Genomic DNA, 23916 nt, shown 5'->3' on the forward strand with positions numbered 1-23916 from the left:
ACAAACCACAAACCCCCACTGCACACAGAGAACAGCCCTGACAGGGCACATCTCCCTCCCCTGAGACCATCAGGATGGCAACTTCATAGACGAACTAGAATCAGATGCTCTGATAATGGAAGTTAAATATGTAATCAATCACATTAATACTGCTCCCTATCATAATCTTCAAATCATCATCGCCTGGACTTTCCATATGGAAATATTTACTTGATCACAGTATGCTCCATATCAAAGCAAGGTCCTCACATGTTGCCAGAATTCTGCAAACACTAGCTTGCAGCCTTAATTATGGATGAAAACTTACAAAAGCTAAAGGGCGGAGGTCTAGGCATCTGTGTGCACTTAAACCATGTGGCATGCTGGCCAGGTCTGGAGCAAAGATCTTCTCACAAACAGCTGAGACAACTATGGACAACTGAAAAAAAAGTTAGTCCAACATGCCCTCTGAACAGTTTTATACTGCATTGTGGAAGTTGGGCTACGGTTAATCTATCACCGTTGGTGAACATTGAATTCACTCTTAAGGCACAGACTTCAACCACCTCACTAATGATGCTTATGAAAAGCTTGCATGAAGTACAGAGTATCAGCAAAAAGGATTGTAAACCGAACAAACAAATTTGCATCCATGCTGGCCATGTGGATCGACACACCAATGCTTGATCTACAACAGGATCCAGCCTCTGCTCAAAGGCCAATTTCCTGCTTCTTAAGGTCCCACATCATCTGGCTGCACGACTAACTTCTCCATGCTGTTGCAGAACGTGTGGCATGCACCATGCTGGCAATGTTACAGCTCCACCAATCCCTGTGGGAAGTTAGATCACAGGGCTGGCCAAGCAGCTATACAGTTTTACCAAACAGGAGAGGCCAGATCCAAGGCCCCGTTCCCTTTCTCATTATTTGACCTTATTACGCCCTTTGGGGACTAGTAGTACCTCAGCCTAAACAGCATTTACCCAGCCTCTGTGACTTATGAACTAGGTCCCTAATTCAAGAGGGTTCAATGGTAGCTGTGACATCTCAGAAGGGCACATGCTGGGTAGGCACACTGGAGTGGGAGACAGCCATACAAGATTTCTAATGGTTAGCGTTCTGAGCATCCTTTATGGAAGGATCAAGGTGAATAAGAACACTGATGTTGTACAGGTTAGCATTCCCTTCACAGGTCATCTTTAAACAAGAAAGAAAACACAGTTAAAAGCTAACAACATTTTCACAAAGTAACTGGTTTGAGATTTACTGTCAACCTTCCTTGCCCCCAACATTATTGAGCAAAAGGGAAAGGGGGCGGGGGGGGGGGGAATAGTTCTTATGCAGCTCCCAGAAAGCAAACCAAAAGACCAGCACAAAAATCCCACAAGTCCAAACCATGGAAATAAGTTGTAAAATTGGATGGTCAATAAGGAGACTGACAAGTGTGAATCATATTAAATACGCAAAAAAAATGCTTGTATTTAAAGGTTTTTATTTCAACTAATGCTTTGCCACCATATTACATCATTTGAATAGCTCAGAATAGCAATGTGATCTCAAAAATATAGCAAACAGCTTGCCAAAGCAAGAGTACATTAACTCCTATGGATACAGCTCCTTCCTTCTTTGGTGACACCACTTCCTGCATATTTGTAAAAAACAGTTTTATGTCTTGGCACTTTGCAGTTCAGATTACTTAACCCTGCTGTTCATAACATTTGCCTCTTCCCTTCACAACCGCCCTACAACGTTTTATTGTTTTATTCCCAACAGCATTTTAAATAAAAAAGTAATAGAAGTTTACATGCAGGATTTGTAAAAATTGTTTTCTAGGTGCACACAATTGAACCAAGATGCGTACAAAAATGCATTCATTTTGATTCTCAGATGTAATGATGCCGTCAGCATGTTATCGGATGCCATGAGATGTCCACTACTGCCAGAGAGGCTGAGTTTTAGGTGGTATTCTCAAATATACTCTATCTTGAAAGACCTTTAAATAAAAGGTAGCAAGAAAAAAAACCACTATGCTTTATTTGTAAAGTAATCAAAATATTTGTTATGTGTATAAAAAAAGCACCATGTAGAGAGAATACTGCAGGAAGACTGATCTTCAAAAATACAATTTTCTCATTTAACCTTATAAATTGTGCTACAGATCCCAGTTACTTCTGTAACTTTATGGTTACAGAGGCAAGGAATAAAAGCTCAAACCCAGAACACACGAGATTTGACCACAAGACACAAGTTAAACTGTCTTTTAGATAGCAAGTGAGATTTGTTTCTATTAAGATTCATGCCAACCACCTTAGCAACCCTCAGAAGAAAAAACACAGAATATCTGAGAAATAGGTCCAGTACAGCATTTTCTAAGTTGCTGGTCTGATATGAATGCATTTCCGTGAGCACTTTAATTTAAACTTCCATTCTGGGAAAAGAGCAAATCTGTTGGTTAAAAACTCCTCTCCCTGAGAACGTTGATAATGTTCTAGTCTTGCAAAGCAAAACTGAGAATCCTTGAAACTTCAACAGTTCTTAGGCCAACAGCATTTCATCCTGGACACAGCTGATCAGCTAGTCATGCACTGGGGTGGCAGGTTGGGATTTTTGCATGTGTGTCAGCATCTTACACTTTCTTCATTCCTCTGCCCATCAAACAGGCAAACACGGTCATAACCATCTTTGGTTTCACCTCCACAAGGTCCTCTGGAAGAGCATATACTCTGGCTCCAATTCTTCTCGCCATGGACACAGCATACCTATTCACCAGTCAAGAGAAATGAGTACATGTAAACATTTCAAATCCCCTTTTTACCTGAACTTGCTAGCCAAAGAGCCAGCCATTGCAGCACGATTTCAATGATCACTAACATACAGTTTAACAACAAGGTATTAACCCCGATTTCAAGGTGTGATTGTTTAGATCTGGCAAGTAGATTGGTTTTATACATGCATTTTTAATATAGAGCAACTGGTTTTAAAATAAGGTTATTACAGAGAATTAGCAGTTTTTAATATACATGATATTGATATTTTGAACCCAAGTCCATTCTACAAAGACTTGATGAGAAAGTGTAATACATATACCTTGAGTTATTCAATATTCCTTCGAGATAAATAAATACTAACCCTTATTGGTGAATAGTTAAGTTTCTGAACTCTCTCTCCTTCTGTTCATGCTCCTTGCATTTACTTTCTATCAATATTCAAGCAAGCAGAGTACTGAAAGTTACCTGAAAGTTTTCTGTTACAGTTATTACAGAATCTTCATGGAAAGCAAGTTTCAACTTTCCAGTTCAGTACTCCCACTAGAAACTTATTTTGAAGAAGACTCGTGCTGTTCTCACCAGAAAACAGACTTGGCATAGTGACCCATGTGTCCAAGAGTTCAAATATCAAATATTGAGATACGGGCCAAGTATTTATTGAATCAATCTGAACCAAACTGGAGAGAATCTGATCTGTTCACAGGGCTATCTGCTAATGGATAGGGGAGCACACTGCTAGGAACTGTTCAAGCAGTTCTCTATTCCTTCCAAAAGCCAGCATCACAAGAAGCCTGCCCTTCTGATATGCTAAATGGGACAGTGTCACTGGATTATCCCAGTATGGCAAAAGATTGAGAATGTGGGTTTTGGAGCACACCCATCTGCAGCCTGAAGGTCATGAATAGGACAGCAGTACTCTTGCAATAAAATGCACCATTCACAGACTACAGACACTTACATAGCATTATTCTGTTTGTCATCTTCTGATAAGTCACCTGTCTTTACAAGATCATAGTTGATACAACCAGGCTGTATGGCATCAATTAAATCCACCACTGCCAAGCTAGTGCTGATAGTCTTGTCCTAGAAGAACACAGTGACATACAGTAGGATTCAACAAGTCTGGTTTCTGATTCCACAACAGTGGAATTGATTGTGGAATGGGTAACAAAGCTAAGGGTTTTTTAAACAGTCACAAAATTGCTACCATCTACTAATAATTATTCCCCCGGGGATCCTTTCCAAGCCAGTTACAATGCCGCATTACCATTATTATTCTGTTTAGCTGCGGCTAAGTGCTTAAACTGTGCTAAACAAATAATTGGTTTGCAGGAAGGAAATCTCCATCCTTGTCCCTCAACGGTCTGCAACGGAGGTGCCCCAGTCTGTGGCCGACACTGTAGCACAATGCATTGCAAAGGAGATGCCAGTCCCCCTCCCACTGGAAAAAGGAGTCTGGTACCTTAAAGCTCTGAATGGAGGTTGACTTGCCAGCTTCTCTCAGTGTCCTGTTCACCCAGTTTACTATGATGTCATCATTTGCTTTCCGACCATCACCAAGGTCCTCGAGAACATTCAGGGTGTATCTGAGAATGAGTGGGAGACAGTTCCTTACAGTGCAGGGTAGATATGGTTCAGGAACAAAGCCATGTTCTCAATGCAGTCTAGGATTCAGGCTACTGAGCCAAAAAAAAGAGCAACCTACAATTGCAGGCCCATCTTGGGAGCCCTGACTTCAGCCTCTGCTCTACATTACCTTTGATGGACAAGGGAAGAGAAAGATGCTGCTGTCCAACATCCTCTCAATGTACCCCACCAGTTAGGACACCCTGAACAACACTGAATTGATGTCGTGTTTTTAGTCACTTTTTAAGCTGTGTGATTACCATCAGTTCAGATGAAGCTAGTGACTGTACTGGGGTTGAGAAGAGTTATTTCAGAGGGGTAACAGGCCTAAAGCTTTACATTATTAAAAAGGCAGATACAATTCTTTAGAGCTAATCACAGAAAGGTAGGGCATGCAGTGGTTCTCAACCCAGATAACGCATATGCAGCCCGCAATGATAAATAGAGTGAGAACCACTGATTTAACCCATTAAAAACCTCCAATGAAGGAGATTCCACAACCTCCCTGGGAACCCTATTGCTAGTGCTTCACTACCCTTAGCGTTAGAAACGTTCCCCTAATATCTAACCTAAATCTCCTTCGGTGCAGATTACTTTACTTCTGGTTATCCATGTGCACTGAAAGTAGGACAATGGATCCCAGCTCTTTGCCCTTAACATAGGTGAAAACTTAGAAGGTCCCTTCTCAATCTTACTGTCTCAAGACTAGAGATGCCCTTTTTTTCAAAACCTTTCCTCATAGGTCAGTTTACCTAAACCTTTAGTCATTTTGGTTCCTCTCCTTTGGATACTCTCCAATTCTTCCAAATCTTTCCTATAGCGTATGCCCAGAATGGGACACAGAACTCCAGCAGAGGCCTCACCAGTGCTGAGCAGAGCAGGATAATTGCCTCTGTGTCTTATACACAACACTCCTAACACACTCCAGAATGACATTTGCCTTTACACAACTGCACCACATTGCGGACTCATTCAATTTGTGATCCACTAGAACTCCAAAATCCTTTCCAGAATTACTCTCTAGCCAGCAATTCCCCAATTTGTAGTTTTGCATTTGTCTTTATTGAATTTCATCTTGTTGAATTCAGACCAATTCTCTAATTTGTCAAGGTCCTTTTGAAGTCTAATCCTATCCCTGAAGATGCTTGCAACCCCTCCCAGCTTGGTGTCCTCTGCAAATGTTATAAGCACTCTCTCCACTCCAATATCCAAATCATTAATGAAAATATTGGCTAGCATACTGAATGTTATTAAGTGGTCTCATTCAATCTGTACAGTACATATTTTCAGTTTTGTATCTTACTAGAATCATTTAGAGCTGGGTTTAAAAAGTTAGTTAATTGTAATAAATTCCTGGAAAATAGCTTTTTCCATTTAGTAAAGAGTTTGTCATTAAGTTTTCATTTTAGTGGGGGAAAAAAGTGCCCCTATCCATCCCGTCCCACTTTCCGCCCCCTGACTGCCCCCCTCAGAACCCCCAACCCATCCAACCCCCCCACCCCGCTCCTTGTCCCCTGACTGCCCCTCCCGGGACCCTTGCCTCTAACCGCCCACCAGGACCCCACCCCCTATCCAACCCCCCCGTCCCCTATCCACACCTCTGCCCCCTAACAGGCCCCCCAGGATTCCCATGTCTATCCAACCCCCCCGTTCCCCATCCCAACCCCCCCCAGAACCTCTGTCCCATCCAACCCCCCCGTTCCCTCACTGCCCCCTGGGACTCCCTGCCCCTTATCCAACCCCGCCCTCCCCCCGCTCCCTTACCATTCCTTTCAGAGCGGCAGGAGCCACAGCCCCGCTGCCCACTGCCCAGAGCGCGGGCGGCGCGGCAAGCTGAGGCTGAGGGGGAGGGGCCGGGGGCTAGCCTCCCTGGCTGGGAGCTCAAGGGCCAGGCAGGACAGTCCCGCAGGCCGTAGTTTGCCCACCTCTGCCATAGGGGGTTTAAAAAAGAAAAAAAGGTGGGGGGGTGGGGAGGGGAGGCTTTTTACCCCTACAATTTCAGAACAAAAAAATTAAAAAAAGTTTCAAAAAACTGAAATTTGTTGCGGTTTTTTCCCTTTTCGATGGGGGGGGGGGAAGGGGAGGGAGAGAAGTTCTGAGCTCTAGAAGTATTTTGTCAGATCTCTATCTGTGGTCTCCCCCATAGAGGGAGGGAGAGCAGTGAGCATGGGATATACTATGTTACACTCAAATACTGCATTCCCAAAGTTTAGGTATTTTAAACAAGCTTTGTACCTCCTCATTAGCTGCCAGACTAAAGCTAGTGTCAGTGTTTGGTTTCCATCATTCAGGTCCTGTCCACCAATGCCCACCAGAGAGAATTTGGCTGGATGCTTTCCCAAATCCACTGCGTAGTTACAGTTTTCAAGCTACATGCACAGGGAAAAAAAAATATGTACAAGAACAAACAAAATGTGCTATGCATGTACAACGAGGCTTCCAAATCTTACATTTCTAACCTAGACTTGTTATTGTTCTTACAGTAACCTAAAGTTCTCACCTTCTTCATGTTTGCACCAAGCTTGGGGTATGGTGGCTTGTTAACCTTATTCCAGTCTACAGGAACTTTGATCTTTTCATATAGTTGCAATATTACCAGTGCATCTTGCAGGTCACTAGAATGGATTAGCATTGGTTAGCCCTCGTGTTCTGAGAGTGAAGCATATCTTGACTTTTCTTAAGTTTACATTTAATGTTATGACTAATTATGTTACAACAGTGCAAAAAAGAAGCAAACAACCACCCCAGAGTAAAATATCAAACTTCTCCCACCTTCTGACATGGGGACATAAACCCTGGCTATCATATGGCAAATCTAGATTCCAGAGCATCTCCAGAGTGACTGGCAGCTGATATAGTGACTAGTCTTGCAGTTTTACTGAGGACCACGCGTTTTAGGTTGTTTTAATTTAAAAAGAAAAAAGACAGACACCTATCCGAGGCTCTAGGTGTCCTAACATATCCTTAAAAAGATCTGAACAGGTTCAAATACCTATTTTAGTTCATTTAAATGTAGCATTTCTTTTTTGGTCGATTAAGAACTGAAGCTGCATTCGATCAAAAGCCAACGGATCTAGTGGAAAAAAGATGCAGAAAACCTACCCATACAGATGGTTTACGTGTGGATTCACACCGAGAGAGTTCATCCAGTTACGGAAGGTCCTTTCTTCACGTGTCTCTCCTACGTTAAAGGAGACAGACATTATAATGCAGGTATGGGTGCCTCTCGCCAATCTGGGAAGAAATCATGCCTTCGGGACACTGAGCATCCCACCTGCCCTGACAGGAAGTTCTGTACCAGGTAGCTTATATTTAAGGTTGAAAAACAGTTGCCTCCATAACAATTCATAAAAAGACCAACTTGTAGGGCAGCTACCTGGACATCTTTTCTCAACACTGAAAGATCTAACTAGAATTTGGGAAGTTAAGGAGTTTAGGGTCAATAAAATGGACTATGATGTATGCACTACCTGTAAGAGGTGCAATACCCCAGGTGAGACTACACAGCAGTGAGAGTTTAGCATTAATAATAAATGGCCGAGAACCAGGCAGCTCAGTGCTTTCAGCGATGCCTCTAAAAGCAACAGCTCAGTGTCTCAGGTAACCCATCTACACATGGATTCCTACCTTCCCAGCCTCTCAGCACTGTTGTGCGGGTTGATTAGTCTCTTTAAAGCACATTATAGGTGACTCTACGTTCACACTTCAGTGCACAGCCTGGTATCTGACCCCTGTGCCAATATGCAAGAAGAGTTGGTCACATGCACACATTGGTAAACAGCATCGCTGAAAATGAAACATCATCGTGCTGAATCTTTCGTTACTAGCACTCTTAAAAGCCTGATAGCTCATCAGAATGCTAAAAGCCTTTTGTGGTATAAACCATTTCCATTGGGTATTTTTCCTTCACACATCATGATAGGAGAGAAGTTTTATCACCTTCCAGTAGCGTCCAATCGATGTCCTGATTTTCTGGCTTGGTAAGCGCCGGATACTTGTTGAACAAGTTTGCAACAAAGGCTAAGTTCAGTTTGGGATTTCCACTGACAACATCAGCAGGGGTAACAAACTGTCTGCAGCCCAGTCTGTCTGCCTGCTGAAGCATGTATTCTGCTCTCTTCAAGTCATCCTTCTCCTGTTGGGGTGACAGAAGCATGAATAACCAGCAGACTTGGAGGACGTCACTCAACTATAAAAAGCAGGAACTTCTTTCTGACCACTGCCTTTGCTGGACTGAATACACAAGTCCACCTGCTTTCAGGAGGCATAGGACATTGACTAACTAGGCCGAATAAAAGCAAAGCAATGAATAAATATTGTAGTAATAAGCCATAGCATTATGGATGCACTGGTCACCATCTACCCGCTTGGTTAGAAAGCGCCCCTCTCAAGCTTTATAGTAGCCAGCTAGAATAATAATTAGAACTCGTGATTCAGCATGCTCGCAAATATATCACCAGGTATAAAAGCGACTGAATTCTCAGACATTTGGTTTACTCCAATTGTTGCACTGGCTGTTAATGCCCAGGTCTAAACAGGTCCTCATTTAACTGGATACCAGAGGGGGGGGGGGGTGTGTGTGTGTGTGTGTGTGTGTGTGTGTGTGTGTGTGTGTGTGTGTGTGTGTGTGTGTGTGTGTGTGTGTGTGTGTGTGTGTGTGTGTGTGTGTGTGTGTCCGTTTCCCCACACTGATATTTTATTTATTCAAAGTCTGACAATCACTAGGTGATCAAGAGGCCATAAGCAGCCTGCAAAGTCCATACCCAGCTTTCAGTTTTACAGCATAAGGACAAGGAAAAAACCCAGACAGATGTACTGAGTACTTACATTGAAACCACACATGTTAATGTCAATCTGCAGCTCGTCTTCTTTCTGTCCCTTTGGTGCAATTTGGTTGAGGAGATGGAAATAGGCTCTCGAATCCTGAAATGGATTAAGTGGCATATTCAACTCTCCCACATGGTGCTGAACACACACGAACATTACATCGCAGACTTGTCTGAATCAGGTCACCGAATACAATACCTTGACTGAATTACTGAAGCCAGTGAGCTTGACAGATAAGAAAGAGCAAAAAGGGAAAGAGCACCTCAGCAGAAATCCCGGAGGCATGAGCGGAAAGAAGAACAAAGTTAGAAATATTAAGCCAGCATTAGAACATAAACCAGCACTTAAAAAGGTCAAAAATAACTGGTCAGTATTGAATATTTTACACCACCACAATCTGAAAAAAAAAGGCAAGTTGGAGGTCCTGGTCTTAAACAACTGCCTGCAGAGATCCAGTAGACAGCCCATATAGATTGACCTCTAGAGTAGCTTCATACTCCTGATGCCAATTACGATATATTTTCTCAGGCGTATTGGCACATCCTCCCCACCTCAAATCAGAAAGGGATCCTTCTGTAGGGCTACCATGTTGCTAAAGGAAACCAGTAAAGAGAAGACAGCGTTGTTGATATTTTGACTACATGGAGCCTGCAGGTTTTTCTCGTTGCGTCACATTTACACAATGCAGGGTTTGGGTTTTTCTCTTAAAGCAGATCCCAAAACAAGATATGAGTTTTGTGTATTCACATGAACGTTTTAGCCATTCCAGAGATGATTTGGGGGTACAAACCTTTCATCTAGTGGGAAGCGGGGGGATACAGGCCTGAGCTTGTTTTTTTTGAGAGAGAGGAAAAAACCAAGAACTAAAACACTTTCTCTTGAACCATGAAGTGTCCCACAAGAGCCTACCAGCTGGGAGCCTGCACTGAGCAGAGCTGTCTGGGCAGAGCACTTGGAGTTTTTCTAATTTTGAAAATGGGGGGAAAAAATTGAAAGTTTTTGCAACATTCTCTGCATACCCGGCCAGCGTTAAGCATCGATTTACTCCCTGTACCAAAGGAAGCTCCCTTTAGGCAGAAGAAAGTTTTAAATATTTTTAAAAAGTCACATAAATCACTTGCTTCTAATCCCCCAATCCGTAGGCATGTCGCTGGATTCCAGGCATGTTTGGAGCCCTTGCTGTATAAAGTTCACAAGTCGTCACACTCAGGAGGGCTGCTAGCTGGAAGGAAGCCACAAGATCAGCCACTAGCATCAGGGTTGAGGCCCTCTAGGAGACATGTCTTCTCCCACCTACCCTCCGTTGCACAAGGTCCCATGTGAAGACTACAGGACTCGATGTCTCTGCAGTACCTCAGCCTGTGCCATCTCGGGTAAAACATCAGTGTTTGCTGACAAGGGTTAGCATTTCCATACAACGAACGAGCTCTCCACTGCAGAAACGGTCAAAATATTTTGTGAAAATTTTCCCCATGTTTTTGGATGAGTTCTAGTCCAGTGCGTTCTACAGACCCTTGAAAACAGCTTCTGAAAGAGAACCCTCTTGAGAATGTGCCTTTTAGCCACATGAAAGCATCCTAGCTATGTACTGCTTCCCCGTTCATGCAGTAAAAACCCTTAAGGGCTTTTGAACTGGTATCTGCAGCTTTTGAAGATGAAGGCATCCATAAACAACAAAGACACACCAAACTCATTTTTATGGCTGGAGAATCAGTACCAAGCAGAGAGGATTCAAGGGCAGAACCCCTGAGTACGCTAGTTGTCATTTCTCTACTGAACGAGGACAGGGTCAGCTCTTATGTTGAAGTAAATCAGCCCTGGATCCTGCAAACACTAACAGATGCTTTGCTTTACCAACCTGAGAGTCTCATTGAAACCAAACTCAGGGCAGTGAAGTTAAAAGCATGTGTGTGTTTGCAGGACCAGGGCCCAACTGGTTAACAATTTATGTAAGAATTCAGGAAAGAAGCAAGTACTGCCCAATCAATCACACACACACACACACACTTCACCCCAGCAACCTGGCTCAGATGCACCTGGCTGAGCCTCACAGAAGCAGAGCTCCAATTACCTTGATGTCGGAGCTGAAGTTATTGATTTTCTGCCACCCTGCATTTTCCAAATGGAAGTTTGCCCATCTTAGAAGCAGCTCTTCTGGGGACAGTTTCATAAGATCCTCCAAAGTCTCACCATCGCGAAGTAAGGCAGCCAAAGCTGGAAGAAAACAGATGTGCATAAATACAGGACAGTATTGCTTTTTAAAAAGAGGACTTATTCTAAAGTTACAGCTAGAGCTGGCTGAAAAAAATTTCACCCAAGTATTTTTGGACAAAAAATGACTGACCATATCCAAGTTTTTCCTCTAATAATTTTGGATTCTGCCAACATACCTTGGTATTTCCAATAAAAATAATTTTTAAAAATCATAATATTCCATACAACATTTTTCTAGAAGGGATTTTATTTTTCCCCTCCAGAAAATACTTACATTTGTTGATCAGCTCCAGTTACAACCCTCCAGGTTGAGGCAATTTAACTGGCTTATTTAGTACATGCCCTTCCATTATAAAAAAAAAAAATTCAGTTTTTACACAATTTCACAGATGTTTTTCTGAAAAATAAACTACAACTACAAATACGCCACTGCTGTAAGTCCATTACTGGTGCATGTTAGGGAGCGGATTTGGAAATTCTATCCCCAAATGCTACTTACATTGGTAGCAATGGGGGAGGGGAAAATGTAATAAAAAGAAAACCCAAGTCACACAGAAGCCTTTGTGTGACGTTTCGCCCACAAGGATCCCAGAGCTTGTTGACTGGTGGGATCACTTGCACTGATGAGGCTACTGTTCATTAGCAGCTACATGCGGCAGGCATCCTGCTGCATCACTGTATGGTCTCTGACAAGGGAAAGGAAAACTAAGCTACCCTACCAAAAGATGCCAGGGGAATTTAGGTGGTCCAAGATGGGAAACGGTCAACGTGCAGTTATTTATGATGCAAACATCTTCTGAAGTCTCTCCCTAAGAGTCAGCGTTTCGAGCTCTACCAAGGATATGCCACTTGCCGAATCACTAACACCACTGCTGGCAGGGAGGGGGCTCCCATCCAAGTTCTGGCGTGGTCCAATTCTGCCTCGTGTAGAAGAGCTGATGATGTCACAAGTCCAGGTGCCATAACCACCAGGCAGCCAGAAATTTTGCTTGATTTAGCATCCAACCCAGTTTCAAGATTATGATTTAAAGATTACACCTTTATTTTAGTCAGCTGTCTACATATTCAGTAAGCAAGATCGGTCTTGTAACAAACTTCAACAGCTGGAGAGGTGCACCAGGACATAACGAAAGAGAGCGAATGCACTTGTTCTTTGATGCCTGGTGTTTTAGAGAAGGGGGCACACTAGCATCAATATTCAGGATATGCACAGTGGACACTAATAGACCGGGTTAAATATTTTTCATTTAATCTTGACAAAAAAATGTTTTGTGAAAATTTCCATTTGGTTTAAAAAAAAAAGAGCAACAAAGTGTCAATTTTGAGAGGTTTTTGTCAAAAAGCCAAAGTTTTCGTTACAAAAAATCTGAGAAAAAGACGACATGCTTTTTGACCAGCTCTAAGCATCACACAATGGTGCCCTGTGATTTGAGAACATCTACTTGCAGATAGAAATACATCTAATTAATGGTCTATGGACATTTAGCGATTCCCCCATTCCCAGTCAGAATTTATCATTGCTCAAAGAACATGTGCTCATTCACACCTTTCGAAGCTTGCACTGGTTTAGCTCAAGGTGGACCAGTGACAAGAAAACCTTGTGGCTACTGCTACAGTTGAAAGGCGCCCACGCTACCCGCGCATGCCATCCAGCCTATTCAAGCCAACTCCATAAAGTGCTGGGAGGGTTAATAGCCTCTCAGTCTGACAGCCCAAAGCAGGTTCTTCACAATCAAAGTGAAAGAAGTCCTTCTGCAGAGAAGGGGAAGAAAAATGAAGAGTAGATTGGCTGGATGAGAAGAATGTGGCATGAAGGACCTGCTGCTGAAAGACAAATGTCCGTCAGGCTGAGCAATGCCGCTGAAATGAGTAATTTCAAGTCTCTTTCAGATATTCCCCCTCCCCACGGGACGGTAGGTCAAGATCAGGCAGATCAGGTGACCAGGGGCTTGGTCTTATATAAGAAACCGATTACTCCCCACCTCCATCCCAATTCACACTTGCTATCTGGTCACTCTAATGTTAGGCTTGACTAAGGATAAACGATCATTTACAGTGTGTTACTACCTTCATTTCTGCTCAGTTCGATGTCGGCAAACAAGCCAATCTTAATAATCTGCCAGAGAAGCCCCAGCACCAGATGTGGTTTCCCTTCCCTCAAGTCCTCTGCTCCAATATTGACAACATGACACCCAATGGCGGAGGCGGAATTCAATGCCAAGTTCAAGTTCTCCTGTAAACAAGACAGCTAAATGAGAGGTCTCTGCTCAAAGAGAGGTCTTTTGTTCAGTGCAGACAGCCTGGGGACTTCCCTGCTTTTAGTAGAAGAAAACTTGCAGTTTTATAGTAACTATAGCTGCATTAGACTCCAAGGGAGTATTTTAAAGGAAGTCTCATGGAAGTGGACTGAATTAATAAGAACTGAATTAGACTCAATTAGGGTTTAATTTCAGTCTCTCTTTTTAGTTTTAGCCTCTGAGTCACAACTAGTGGCATCAACAAGATTAAGATTGGAAAATCAAAGTATGAATTAAAATGTTATATGTGCACACACAGGTACATAGTTTGTGTATTACAACATGTATCAATTTAGTACATTGTGCATTCTAATACAAACATACATGCACACCTATCGGCCTTCCTTCTGATAATAGCAGCATAAACCTTGAGGTACATAGATTGCTACAGCATTTCAGTTTTGATAAAGTCTGTGAAGGGGACCCTTAGCAGCTTTTGGCATTACATCATTCCTCTTGCCCTTATGAATATTTACAGAACATTACCCTTTGCACTAACATTTCCATTTAATGCACAGTACAGAGGTTCCTTTAAATTATTAAATACAATTAAAACTGATCTCTGCTCTGGACCAGAGCCCTGAATTAATTCCATGAGTTGCTGTATTAATCTCCCCTCACAAACCCTGTATGATTTCAATCTTTGTAAGAGATAATGAAAGTATATTATACCATACCTGAATTATGAATGGTGTGAGTTTTTTCTTGTTGATTGCTCTTTCGTCAATTGTATCCGGAACAGAAAGATTGATCATTTTACTGACAAAGACAAAAATATTCAAACACCATTAAGCGTTTAATCCTAACACAAGTTGTTGCAAATAAATAGAATAATAATGAGATTTGATCAGACATTTTGTACTCAGTTGTTTAAAATAAAAGGTTTTGGGACATCAAGAATGTATTTGCAATTTATAGTTAAGCCTGATGAAACTTTAAACATAGTAACAGCCACCACTGAACTAGACCAGTTGCTTGAGTAAAAACACATGAATTATTCAAAATACCATCAGCAAACTAGTGAAGACCCATTATTCTGCTGTAAATTCTAAAGAGAAGATTTTTCTTCCAATTTAACCACATTGGATGTTTCAGCATACTTAGAAGGGAGAGACCTTGCTAATATTAAATATGAATTCCAAAATAAAAACCCAGACAGTGCACACATTCGGAAGAGATGGCATGTAAAGTGAATTCACAAAAGGCTCAGAATGGGTTTTTCTACTACTCAGCATGTAGAGCAATGTTTAATGCTTCTACAGGCAAGAGGAGTCGAAGTAAAGGTTTTGCTGTACATTATAAATTATTCCCCACTTGGTCCTACTTGTAGATCATAGATGGGCAGGTGTCAAAACATGGCAGGTAAAGACATCGTCAAAGTGAAAATACGCAATGCCTAACCTACAGCAGATCTTCAGCCTTTTGCTACAGTGCTGCTGGAATACCATTTCACTTTGCTTTTAAATCTAAAAGCCGTTTCTACAGAGTAAAAATGTAGGCTGTTTGATGGCCCTGGAGAGTAGACTCCAAATTTTGTAGTGAACAGCATAGCAAGATTCCCTACTAATGGGCTCCACCTCAGTCCTAGAGCCTAATCCAGCTATCATTAGAGCCAATGGGAAGTAGATCGGGTATTCGGAGATCCTATTACTAGACGCATTCATCCTTAGCCTCTGTTGAGGCTTCCAACAAGGGATACGATAGTGCTTCGAGATGCAGGTGTGCAAGGAAACTGGACTGATGTCAGAACATGCCCCCACAGGTCACTGTCACACATTTCTGTGCATCCATGAATGTAGCTGGGTTTTTGTAGGACAGACTTTTCTGAAGTCAGTGTGTGTAACAAGATCCAAAGAGAAGCGAGAATCTACAGACAATATATAACCCCAGTTTCCTCCACATCATCAAAGCTGGCACTAAAGCAAAAGCACACTCTTGCACTGAAAGTCTGAAGTGATACGTACCGCTTTTTATACAGGCAAAGAATGACAGGACCCTTCTGTAGGAAACAGACTTACACAGTACAATCCCATCTCCAACAGCTTTGAACAGGTCATCTGTATTTGGATTCATTGGAATAACATGCCTGCAGTCGGGATCATTTTCAAGGCTTTGTTTATCCAGTTTACAAAGGCATATTTTTCTTCCTCTAAAACAAGTGCAATCGTAAAGCAAATGCAGCTTTTTACAGCATAGCATACGTTTGAACTGTGCACAGTAATTATTGTACTACATTTTCACTTATGGTCACAGTGCTTAATTTGTGCCAGGGCTGAGCCCGGCACCTCTAGGCTTGGCCGTCGGAGCCCAGTCACCTTTGGCTTGCTGCATCAGTTATGAATGTAAAAAACAACGTGAGCCCTGGCACCTAACTTGCTTGAGCCCCGGCACCTCTATCATTACAAATTAAGAACCGATTGGTCATAAAAGTCAAATTCAGAGCTTTTTATCCTCTGTAGTAGTAGAGGAATTTTCATACTACAAGTCACTCACTGAGCTGGCTATAGCCAAATGCAATATGACTATAACAGCAAACTGAAAATGCTAGCAAGACAAATCTCAGGAATGTGGACATACTCAACCACTCAACTTAAACAGAGCTAATGTAGTATCACTTGATATTTAGCCTTGCTCTTGTTTCAATTTAACTATTCAGGGTGGGGGTGGGGGGGAAAAAAGAGCTTGTTTTCTGCCAGTTCATTAAACTTGCTAGTTCTAGGGTTTGGTCTGTTTACTCAAGAAAGCATTCGAATGTCAGAGTAATACCTGAATAAGAATGTTGTGTTCCTTCACTGGAGAGCTCTGATGTTCCACCAATAGCACAAATTCCCCTCTTTTCTGTGATGGCTTTTCTGAAAGTTTTAGCAATATCACTGCTTTTCAGCTCTTGGAAAATCTACAGTTCAAAAAGTTTTGTTTAGACATTCATTTTTATAAACTGGAAAACACGTGTTTAAGCAAACATTGTAGTATAATCAGTAAACATAAGAATGGTCTAGCAAAATAATGCTGGATCTAAATTTATGATGGGGGAAAACAATGTGGTTCCATTAGATTTAATCAAGTTAAGTAGTACAAACACTTACTCAAATGGAAGCCTTAAGAAGCCAGTAACTTGCATACATTTATCATTTTAGTTTGGTTTCAAGAGGCTACCAGAAGAGCTCAAAACTCTGCAGTCTGAAAGCAAGTGTACATGCAGTCTCCATGTGAGCAAAACAATTCAGAAAGCTGTTGCACAATTGTAACCAGTTTGTGTAAGCAGGACAGCTCATGGGATGTGTCTTTAGTTCATACAGATGTGACTTTGTCCCACACCCCATAAAGACAAAAATCTGAGTTTTTTAAAGCACATCTGAGCAAGTGTAAAATAACTACTCTCTAAGATGGACCGCAGCAGTGACTTTCCTACCATATTAGGCTATTGCTAGGTAACAAACTTTTCAACAGATCAAATCAATACATGCTCTTTATGTTTTAGGTCAAGAGAGAATCTTCAGCATGGAAAAGTTTATGCTGGGATTTCTTTGCAGATATTAATGTACTATTAATGCCTACTGAACTAATGATTAGAAAAGAAAAACTAATTAAACATCAAGAAATCATCTCCTCAGAGGTGACCTCTGCCTAGAACTATCGTAACCTAATCAACTGTCCAAACCTCCAAGAGCTCACCATTTTGCTCTCCTCTTGCTAGTCCCTGCTGAGCCCCAGTCCTATATGCTTCTCCGTGTGGGTTTACAGCAATCTCTGTATCACACCTTGCATCTTCCATGAAATACTTGCCTAAGAGAGACTCAGCCATCCTCTTGGGGTTTTCACAATCATCCAGTTTTTCTGCGCTCTTACTGAAAGCTCCCCAGCTGGCACATCCTACTGGAAAAGCACCCAAAAGCTTTCAACTCCAGCTTCTGCTCCGCAGAGGAACGCTCTCCATGCAGGATAGCTTTGCCTCTTTCCCTGGTGCATTAAAGATGCACGGCGTCTTCTCGTATTTCCTTTTCCTCTTTACAGTTATTAGGTACACACATTTCCCCCTCTGCCCAGCAGTAATACTGCACCTTCTGCTTCTCTTGTGTAAAAGGCACAGTTTTGGCACTGAGGAGCTGAAGATAAGCCCCCAATTCTTGTAACAATCCGGTCCCAGCGTGGCACAAATTCCACACACCAAGCTGGAGCAGTAGCATTAGTCACACACAGTAGCTAGCCTGCCATATCCTGGCTAACTCAAAGCTACTACTTCAAGGGTGCCATATGATGGGCACCACAGATTAACCAAGAGGGCAGCAGGCTAGTCTCCTGTCGGGATTTCAAACCCATCCATAATGTTTACTCCTGTGTGCAGCTCTTGGCAGCCGGCAGCCTTGCTAAGCATTTCAGAATTCCAAAGGCTGCATTTGCGGGCGCACTGAACGCAAGTCCAGGAGACCTGGGGTAATGTCAGAATCTCAGAACAAGGCTGCTTATAGAGCACCTTTCTAAATGCCCTCAGGGCTGGGACTCCTCGTGAGGTCAGGGAGAGGAGGAAAAAAAGGAAGTGCATGTCAGAACATATCCCTACCCAACTATTCTCGATCGATTTCAACCCCCCTGAAGGGGACTGACTTCAGTCTTCATCAAGGGGCACCTACATCAGTCTATGAAATGCTCTCTATCGCATAGGTGTCAGACAAACTCGCATGGTGCTCAGCCTCTGCCTGGAGGCTCAGTGGCAAGGCTCTGGCAGGCTCTCAATTACCGTCTCAGATTTCAGTGTCTGGTGCTCAAGCTCCTTCCTGCCCCCAGTGCTCACCATTCTCCCTCTAGAACTTCTCTGTCCCTTGCCCGTCTCAGCAATCCCCCTTCTTCTGGTACAGCCCATAGTGTGATCCCTTGTCAGGGCAGGACTAGGCACTTCTCTAGTGGCCCAATCTATTTTTCAACTTTTTCTTGAATTGCAGCTCTGGTTGCAGAACAGGACCGTAAGCCTGTCTTAACCAGGCAGCAGAGGGAAGCCCCAGTAGCAGAGTGATTGTAGCTAGCTCTGTGTCCCCATTCCCTACTCCTTAAAGCTCTCAGTGCCGGAGACATGGCCAGTCAGCACAGCGTTAGACACCATGCTGAATCAGCCCCTGCTGCCACCGGGATGGGTAGCACAAAGATGGCATTCAGCAACATTGCCCCTCCCTGCATTGCTCCTGCGCCAGGGACAGCTTGGCTGGACCAGAGGATCCAAGCTCCACGGGTTAGGAGTGAGTTTGTGCCACAGTTCTTTTTATTACGAATTTGGAAACGTGCAGACTCACACGTGAAGTATTTTAGACTATTCAAACGGATCTTTTAAATCCTCTTAAAAGCACGGCACTTCAGATGGCATATTTACTACGACCGTCTGCAAACTTTTTTTGAAAAGTAACAAACTGTTCACTAGATGAATTACTTCATTTTATAAGTTACCTAGGTGTTTTTTTATTTTATTTTCAACGACCAGTCAAGGAGCTTCTCCAGTACCCTACTGTGTTTAAGTCATTCAAATGAACACGGCTAGCCAACCCTTCATTTAAGACCACTTTTTTGGCAATGAATCTGGTCAACCTCAGATAAGTCTTCCTCCTCCTTCATATTATTTCTCCAAGTAATTATACTGAAGCTGTAACATTCCCTCTTTCTACACTTTTATAAACAAACTTTATAAGCAGAATTGTTGCTAAATCTGATGGTCTCCCCGCAGAGGTTAGTTGCTGGTAGGAGATTTTCATATTATTAACATACAAAATTATTAAACACTTCACTTATGTGGATGAGAATCTTTTAAACTGTGTTCTAGTGCAAGTTAGACTTATGAACCAGTGCAAACTGGCATTTGAAACATGCACCCAACATGCAAGTGCTCACAAACTGCAATGAACTCCAACTTACTATTCGCTCCGAACTCAAGAGTTCAGAGGGTCTGAAAATAACTGAGAACAAAAGGTAAAGCTAGTTAAAAGAAATCAAGAGAAGTTTGCACATAAAAACAGCTGTCCTTCTCACACCACACATTTAGTGGCATTGCTGTCACAACATCACTGTTAGAATGTAAGGGATACAGGGCAGCATTTAAAACCAGTCTTTCAGAGAAAGCCTTTGCCAGAAATACCACACTTTTTCTGATCCCTTTTTAGAGTCAAAGGCCAGATTCTAGATTTGTCTACCAGATCATCCTCCTCTGCACTCCTCCTCCAAAGGGAAAAGCAGGCCAATGGTGAAAGTTAAATCAATCAGACCAGTACCTAGAACTAACCTCTAAATGTACCTTATAAACCCGCCTCCCAACCTCATTTGTAACAAACAGAGAAGATTCTCAAGTCATTTGTAGACACATGCACTTGAGGTAAAAAACTTCCCTTCCTTCTGCTCCACTAGTCTGGGGAACCAAGCATTAATAGCCACAATCCAGGAACTAGGACAGAATTTAAGGCCTTATCTACACTTAAAATTCTCCCACTGGTGTAGGTAATCCACCTCCCCAGAGACGGTGGATAGGTCGATGAAAGAATTCGTCTGACGACCTTACTGCGGTCTACACGGGGACTTAGGTCGGCTTAACTCCGACTTGCAGAGGTGTGGATTTTCTGCACCCCTGACCACGTAGTTATGCTGACCTAGTTTTCTAGTGGAGACCAGGCCCTTAGCGACTGTGAAGTGGCATGAGTGCCTAGATCCCATCATATTAGTTCTGGTTTGGTTAGGGACCTAAAAAGTGTTTGGAAAGTTCAAGTTGATTTTCAAGTCAGTATCTTCTGAGGTTTGATAAGTGAAAGAACCTTTCCTTCTACTCAGAAAACAACAGCAAGTCACCTAGAAAGGAACGACCCTTCAGCCTCTCCAAGACCAACAGTTTTCATAAGTTGAGAGACGTTCTCCCGATCCATTCCTTCAAAAGTAACCCTGCTCTTTCCCCTGGGAAGGCCAGTACTTTGGTGCGAAAGGCTGGGCCTATTCAGCTAGTGTTTCTAGAAGCACAAGAATTACTGCAAACGGTCTTTAAAAAAAATAAAAAAAATCAAGCCCTAATACAAAGCAGACAGTCTGATCAGGGTGAATGGAGTGACGAGAAGTTACACCCATTATTATTAGACTTCATCTAAGGCAGTTCAGACTATTTGTCACAAAACCCTATAGCAAAAATACGGTTAGCTCAATTGCAGGAAATGCAGAAATATACTTACAAACACAAATTCTTCAAAGCTAATCTTCCCATCCTTGTTCTTGTCACTATCAATCATAAGATTCTGAATGATCTCTCTCACTTTGTATCCTGGGATAGGCAGATTAGCTTCCTTGAAGAGTTCATGCAGCTCATAATCACAAATGAATCCATTGCTGTTGAGATCTTTACATCATAGTGGGGAGGAAAAAGGAGAGAATTGTAGAAACAAGTTAATCCTTCTGGAAGTACATCCCTGTTGTCACCAAAATAAATTAACCCCAAATCCCCCAACATGCCTAATGAAACGTAAAAGGGGTATAATCATTTGTTTTGTTAATTTCTGTAGGCACAGAGATGTGAGGATACTGAATATGAGATAAATATCCTAAGTAGTCTACTCATTTTAGATCCAAATCTACCCTGTGTCACAAACTTGCTGTTCATAACTGTAACTGGATTCACCAAGAAGGTGAATTAAACAGCAGGAACTAAAGAAAGGTTGCCCACGCTGACAGGAGCCAGCCAACACAACATCATGTTTTTTGTGAGATGTCTCATTCATGTCATTCTGTGCATGACGGGTCAGACCTGGGACTTGGAGGTCCTGCATTCAATGCATAGACTTTAAATTTAGCAGGCAAGCACAAGCAGTGAGGCGCCGATCCTGCATGGACTAGCAGGCTTGACTTTACATGCTGTACGTAAGCCATCTGACTTCAGACTTGATTTGAATGGGATTGCTCACCATGCACAAGGTTTTGAATTGCATAAAAGTCTTTGTAGTACCAGTACCCACGTCTTGTATAAAACCCATTTTAATATATTTTCTGAGTAAGAATGTACATCCTAAACACCTCCCTCTAATTTAAATTATTGGTGTAGATTCCATGCTTTTGGAATCTAAAAATGTTTTAAAAAAATCAAATACAGAACTGATTAAATCACTTCGGTAACATTTCCATTTACTGTGAGCTGCCAAAGAGTGCTATGCAATGACATTTGGTTTGATAATCAGCTATCAAGTTACAGCACCACTGGATACTCAGTAATAGGCTTAAGTAAACACCTACTTGGGTAAGAAAAAGACAGGGACAAGGGACAAGACTTTCAGTTGATCTATTGCCTTTCATACAAATGGATCCTGCGTATTTTATAATCACACAATGGCATGTAGCAAATGTTTTCCCTGCCACCGAAATACAGGCATACGAGGTGTTGTATGTCAGAACTAACACCAACACACTATACAACAGTTCAAGGACAAGAAACAATTATCCTGCATCCCACAGAAATCTTAAGAGTAGCTTGGATCAGCAGAACATAATTGTGCAATTTAAAATTTACCAAAAGGTGCTGGGTCTAGCACTCCCTACGGGTCTCATCTAGAAGACTGCTCCTCCACCACAGCCCCTGAGGGGTGTTGGTTCACAGCAGAGCAAAGAGTGCCACCTCCTGACTCACGCGCCATTCTTCCTCGTTGTGCACCGCTTCTCTTAGGAGGACACTTACCAGGTATTAATAAAACCAACCCCCTGAAGGTTGACGACCTCACAGTTTGGAGTGTACAGTGCCTTCGCGGACTAAACCACTGAGGCCCCCAGCAGCTCTGCGTCATTAACTGACTGTGCCCTACATCAATGCAAGGTGCGGGGGAAGAGGGGGTTAATCCAGTTCCTAGGGGATGGGGGCCACTGCACCAGTGACCCCCTGGATAGCATTTAGACCAGACCCGGGGCAAGGCAGGGTAAGAGCTGATCTGCTGCCCATGTGGAATTAGGAGTTGGAAGGAAGGACTTCCCTCTCCAGTGCTGTCCACTGGCCCTCCTCAGGAGCAAAATAGTCAGTTAGCATCATCAAGCACTCTCTGAAACAACCAAAGGGCCTTGGTCCTAGAGGAAAACGGCAGAGATCAGCAAGTCTCCTAGATACAGCAGCTGCTCTTGTTTGAGAGCAAGCAACTGCCCCACATCTCTCTTTCCCTCCTCCCCTCCCCCAGTACAGGGCATTAGGGCGGTCGGCTTTAATTCTTTTCCCTTGACAGCTCTGCAGTTAGAGCCACCGGTCCACATCCGCTGTGTATTGCCAAACCTGCCTCCCCCAGAGGGCTGGTCTGCTGCAGAAAACAGAGACCACACGCCTAGCAACTCCGACAGCCACAGGTATTTTCAGCTGGATTCAGCCAAATGCATCTGCGGGAGTCGCACACGCAAGTTCTTCTGCCTTAAGCTCAACAAGCACACCCTTAGTCTTCACTCCACATACTCTCTTTCTGGTGAGGGTGACAAAATGTGTGTTCTACTCACAACACAGCTGCCTTCCTACGAGAGCCCAGAATTTTTAAAACAGCCTGCCCCAGAAGCAACGTCTGTGACTAGCGCACATTCAGATGCCAGGCTGTTATAGACTCTACTGGATTGTGGCAACAAACAGAATTGCTCAGATCAGGTTGGAAGGGACCTCAGGAGGTCATCTAGTTCAACCCCCCTACTCAAAGCAGGATCAATCCCCAATTTTTTTGCCCCGATCCCTAATGACCCCCCTCAAGGATTGAACTCACAACCCTGGGTTTAGCAGGCCAATGCTCAAACCACTGAACTATCCCTCCCCAGCAAAGACCAAGCCAAAAAAATAATAACCTAGGTCAGTCTTTACTGATCTAACACAGACAACCACCTTTAAACAAAGAAAAACCAACAGCACGTTAAAATAACTGAAAAGCCTGATCCATTACCTAAATGTTAGTTAATTTAACAGAGTTGTAAGCCTGATTAAATCTTGCCTAGCAAGTGTTCTAGTAAAGAAACCCCTCCCCAGCTGGCTCCGTTTCCCAGTTCCATGTGGTATTTTAAAGCATTTTAGTAATTTCACCAGAAAATGAAATGCAAATGGTTTAATGGCAGGTGTCCAAGGGTACCATAGTATACCCTGTAGTCACTCCTAAATTCTTCCAAAAAAGGTGCAACACATTCAAAAGTATTCCAAAGTGAATTACTAAAAGATTAAAATCCTATACACAACTTCAGCACTTACAGTA

General features: G+C 42.7%; 1 protein-coding gene across 1 annotated transcript in view; it reads right to left on the minus strand.

The window, feature by feature from the left end:
- Positions 1-1454: 1454 nt before the first annotated feature.
- PLS3 (plastin 3) overlaps positions 1455-23916 on the minus strand; it is a 57783-nt gene continuing 35321 nt past the window's right edge. Inside the window, 15 exon segments of the mRNA XM_043491831.1 lie at positions 1455-2738; positions 3706-3830; positions 4210-4333; positions 6609-6742; positions 6874-6988; positions 7476-7554; positions 8313-8508; positions 9201-9296; positions 11272-11414; positions 13482-13647; positions 14389-14467; positions 15726-15822; positions 15825-15860; positions 16478-16607; positions 20902-21065. Of these exon segments, the coding sequence (XP_043347766.1) occupies positions 2606-2738; positions 3706-3830; positions 4210-4333; positions 6609-6742; positions 6874-6988; positions 7476-7554; positions 8313-8508; positions 9201-9296; positions 11272-11414; positions 13482-13647; positions 14389-14467; positions 15726-15822; positions 15825-15860; positions 16478-16607; positions 20902-21065 (1817 nt within the window). The 3' untranslated portion in view covers positions 1455-2605.

Source organism: Dermochelys coriacea, chromosome 9 (genome assembly GCF_009764565.3).
Source record: "Dermochelys coriacea isolate rDerCor1 chromosome 9, rDerCor1.pri.v4, whole genome shotgun sequence".
Classification (NCBI taxonomy): domain Eukaryota; kingdom Metazoa; phylum Chordata; order Testudines; family Dermochelyidae; genus Dermochelys; species Dermochelys coriacea.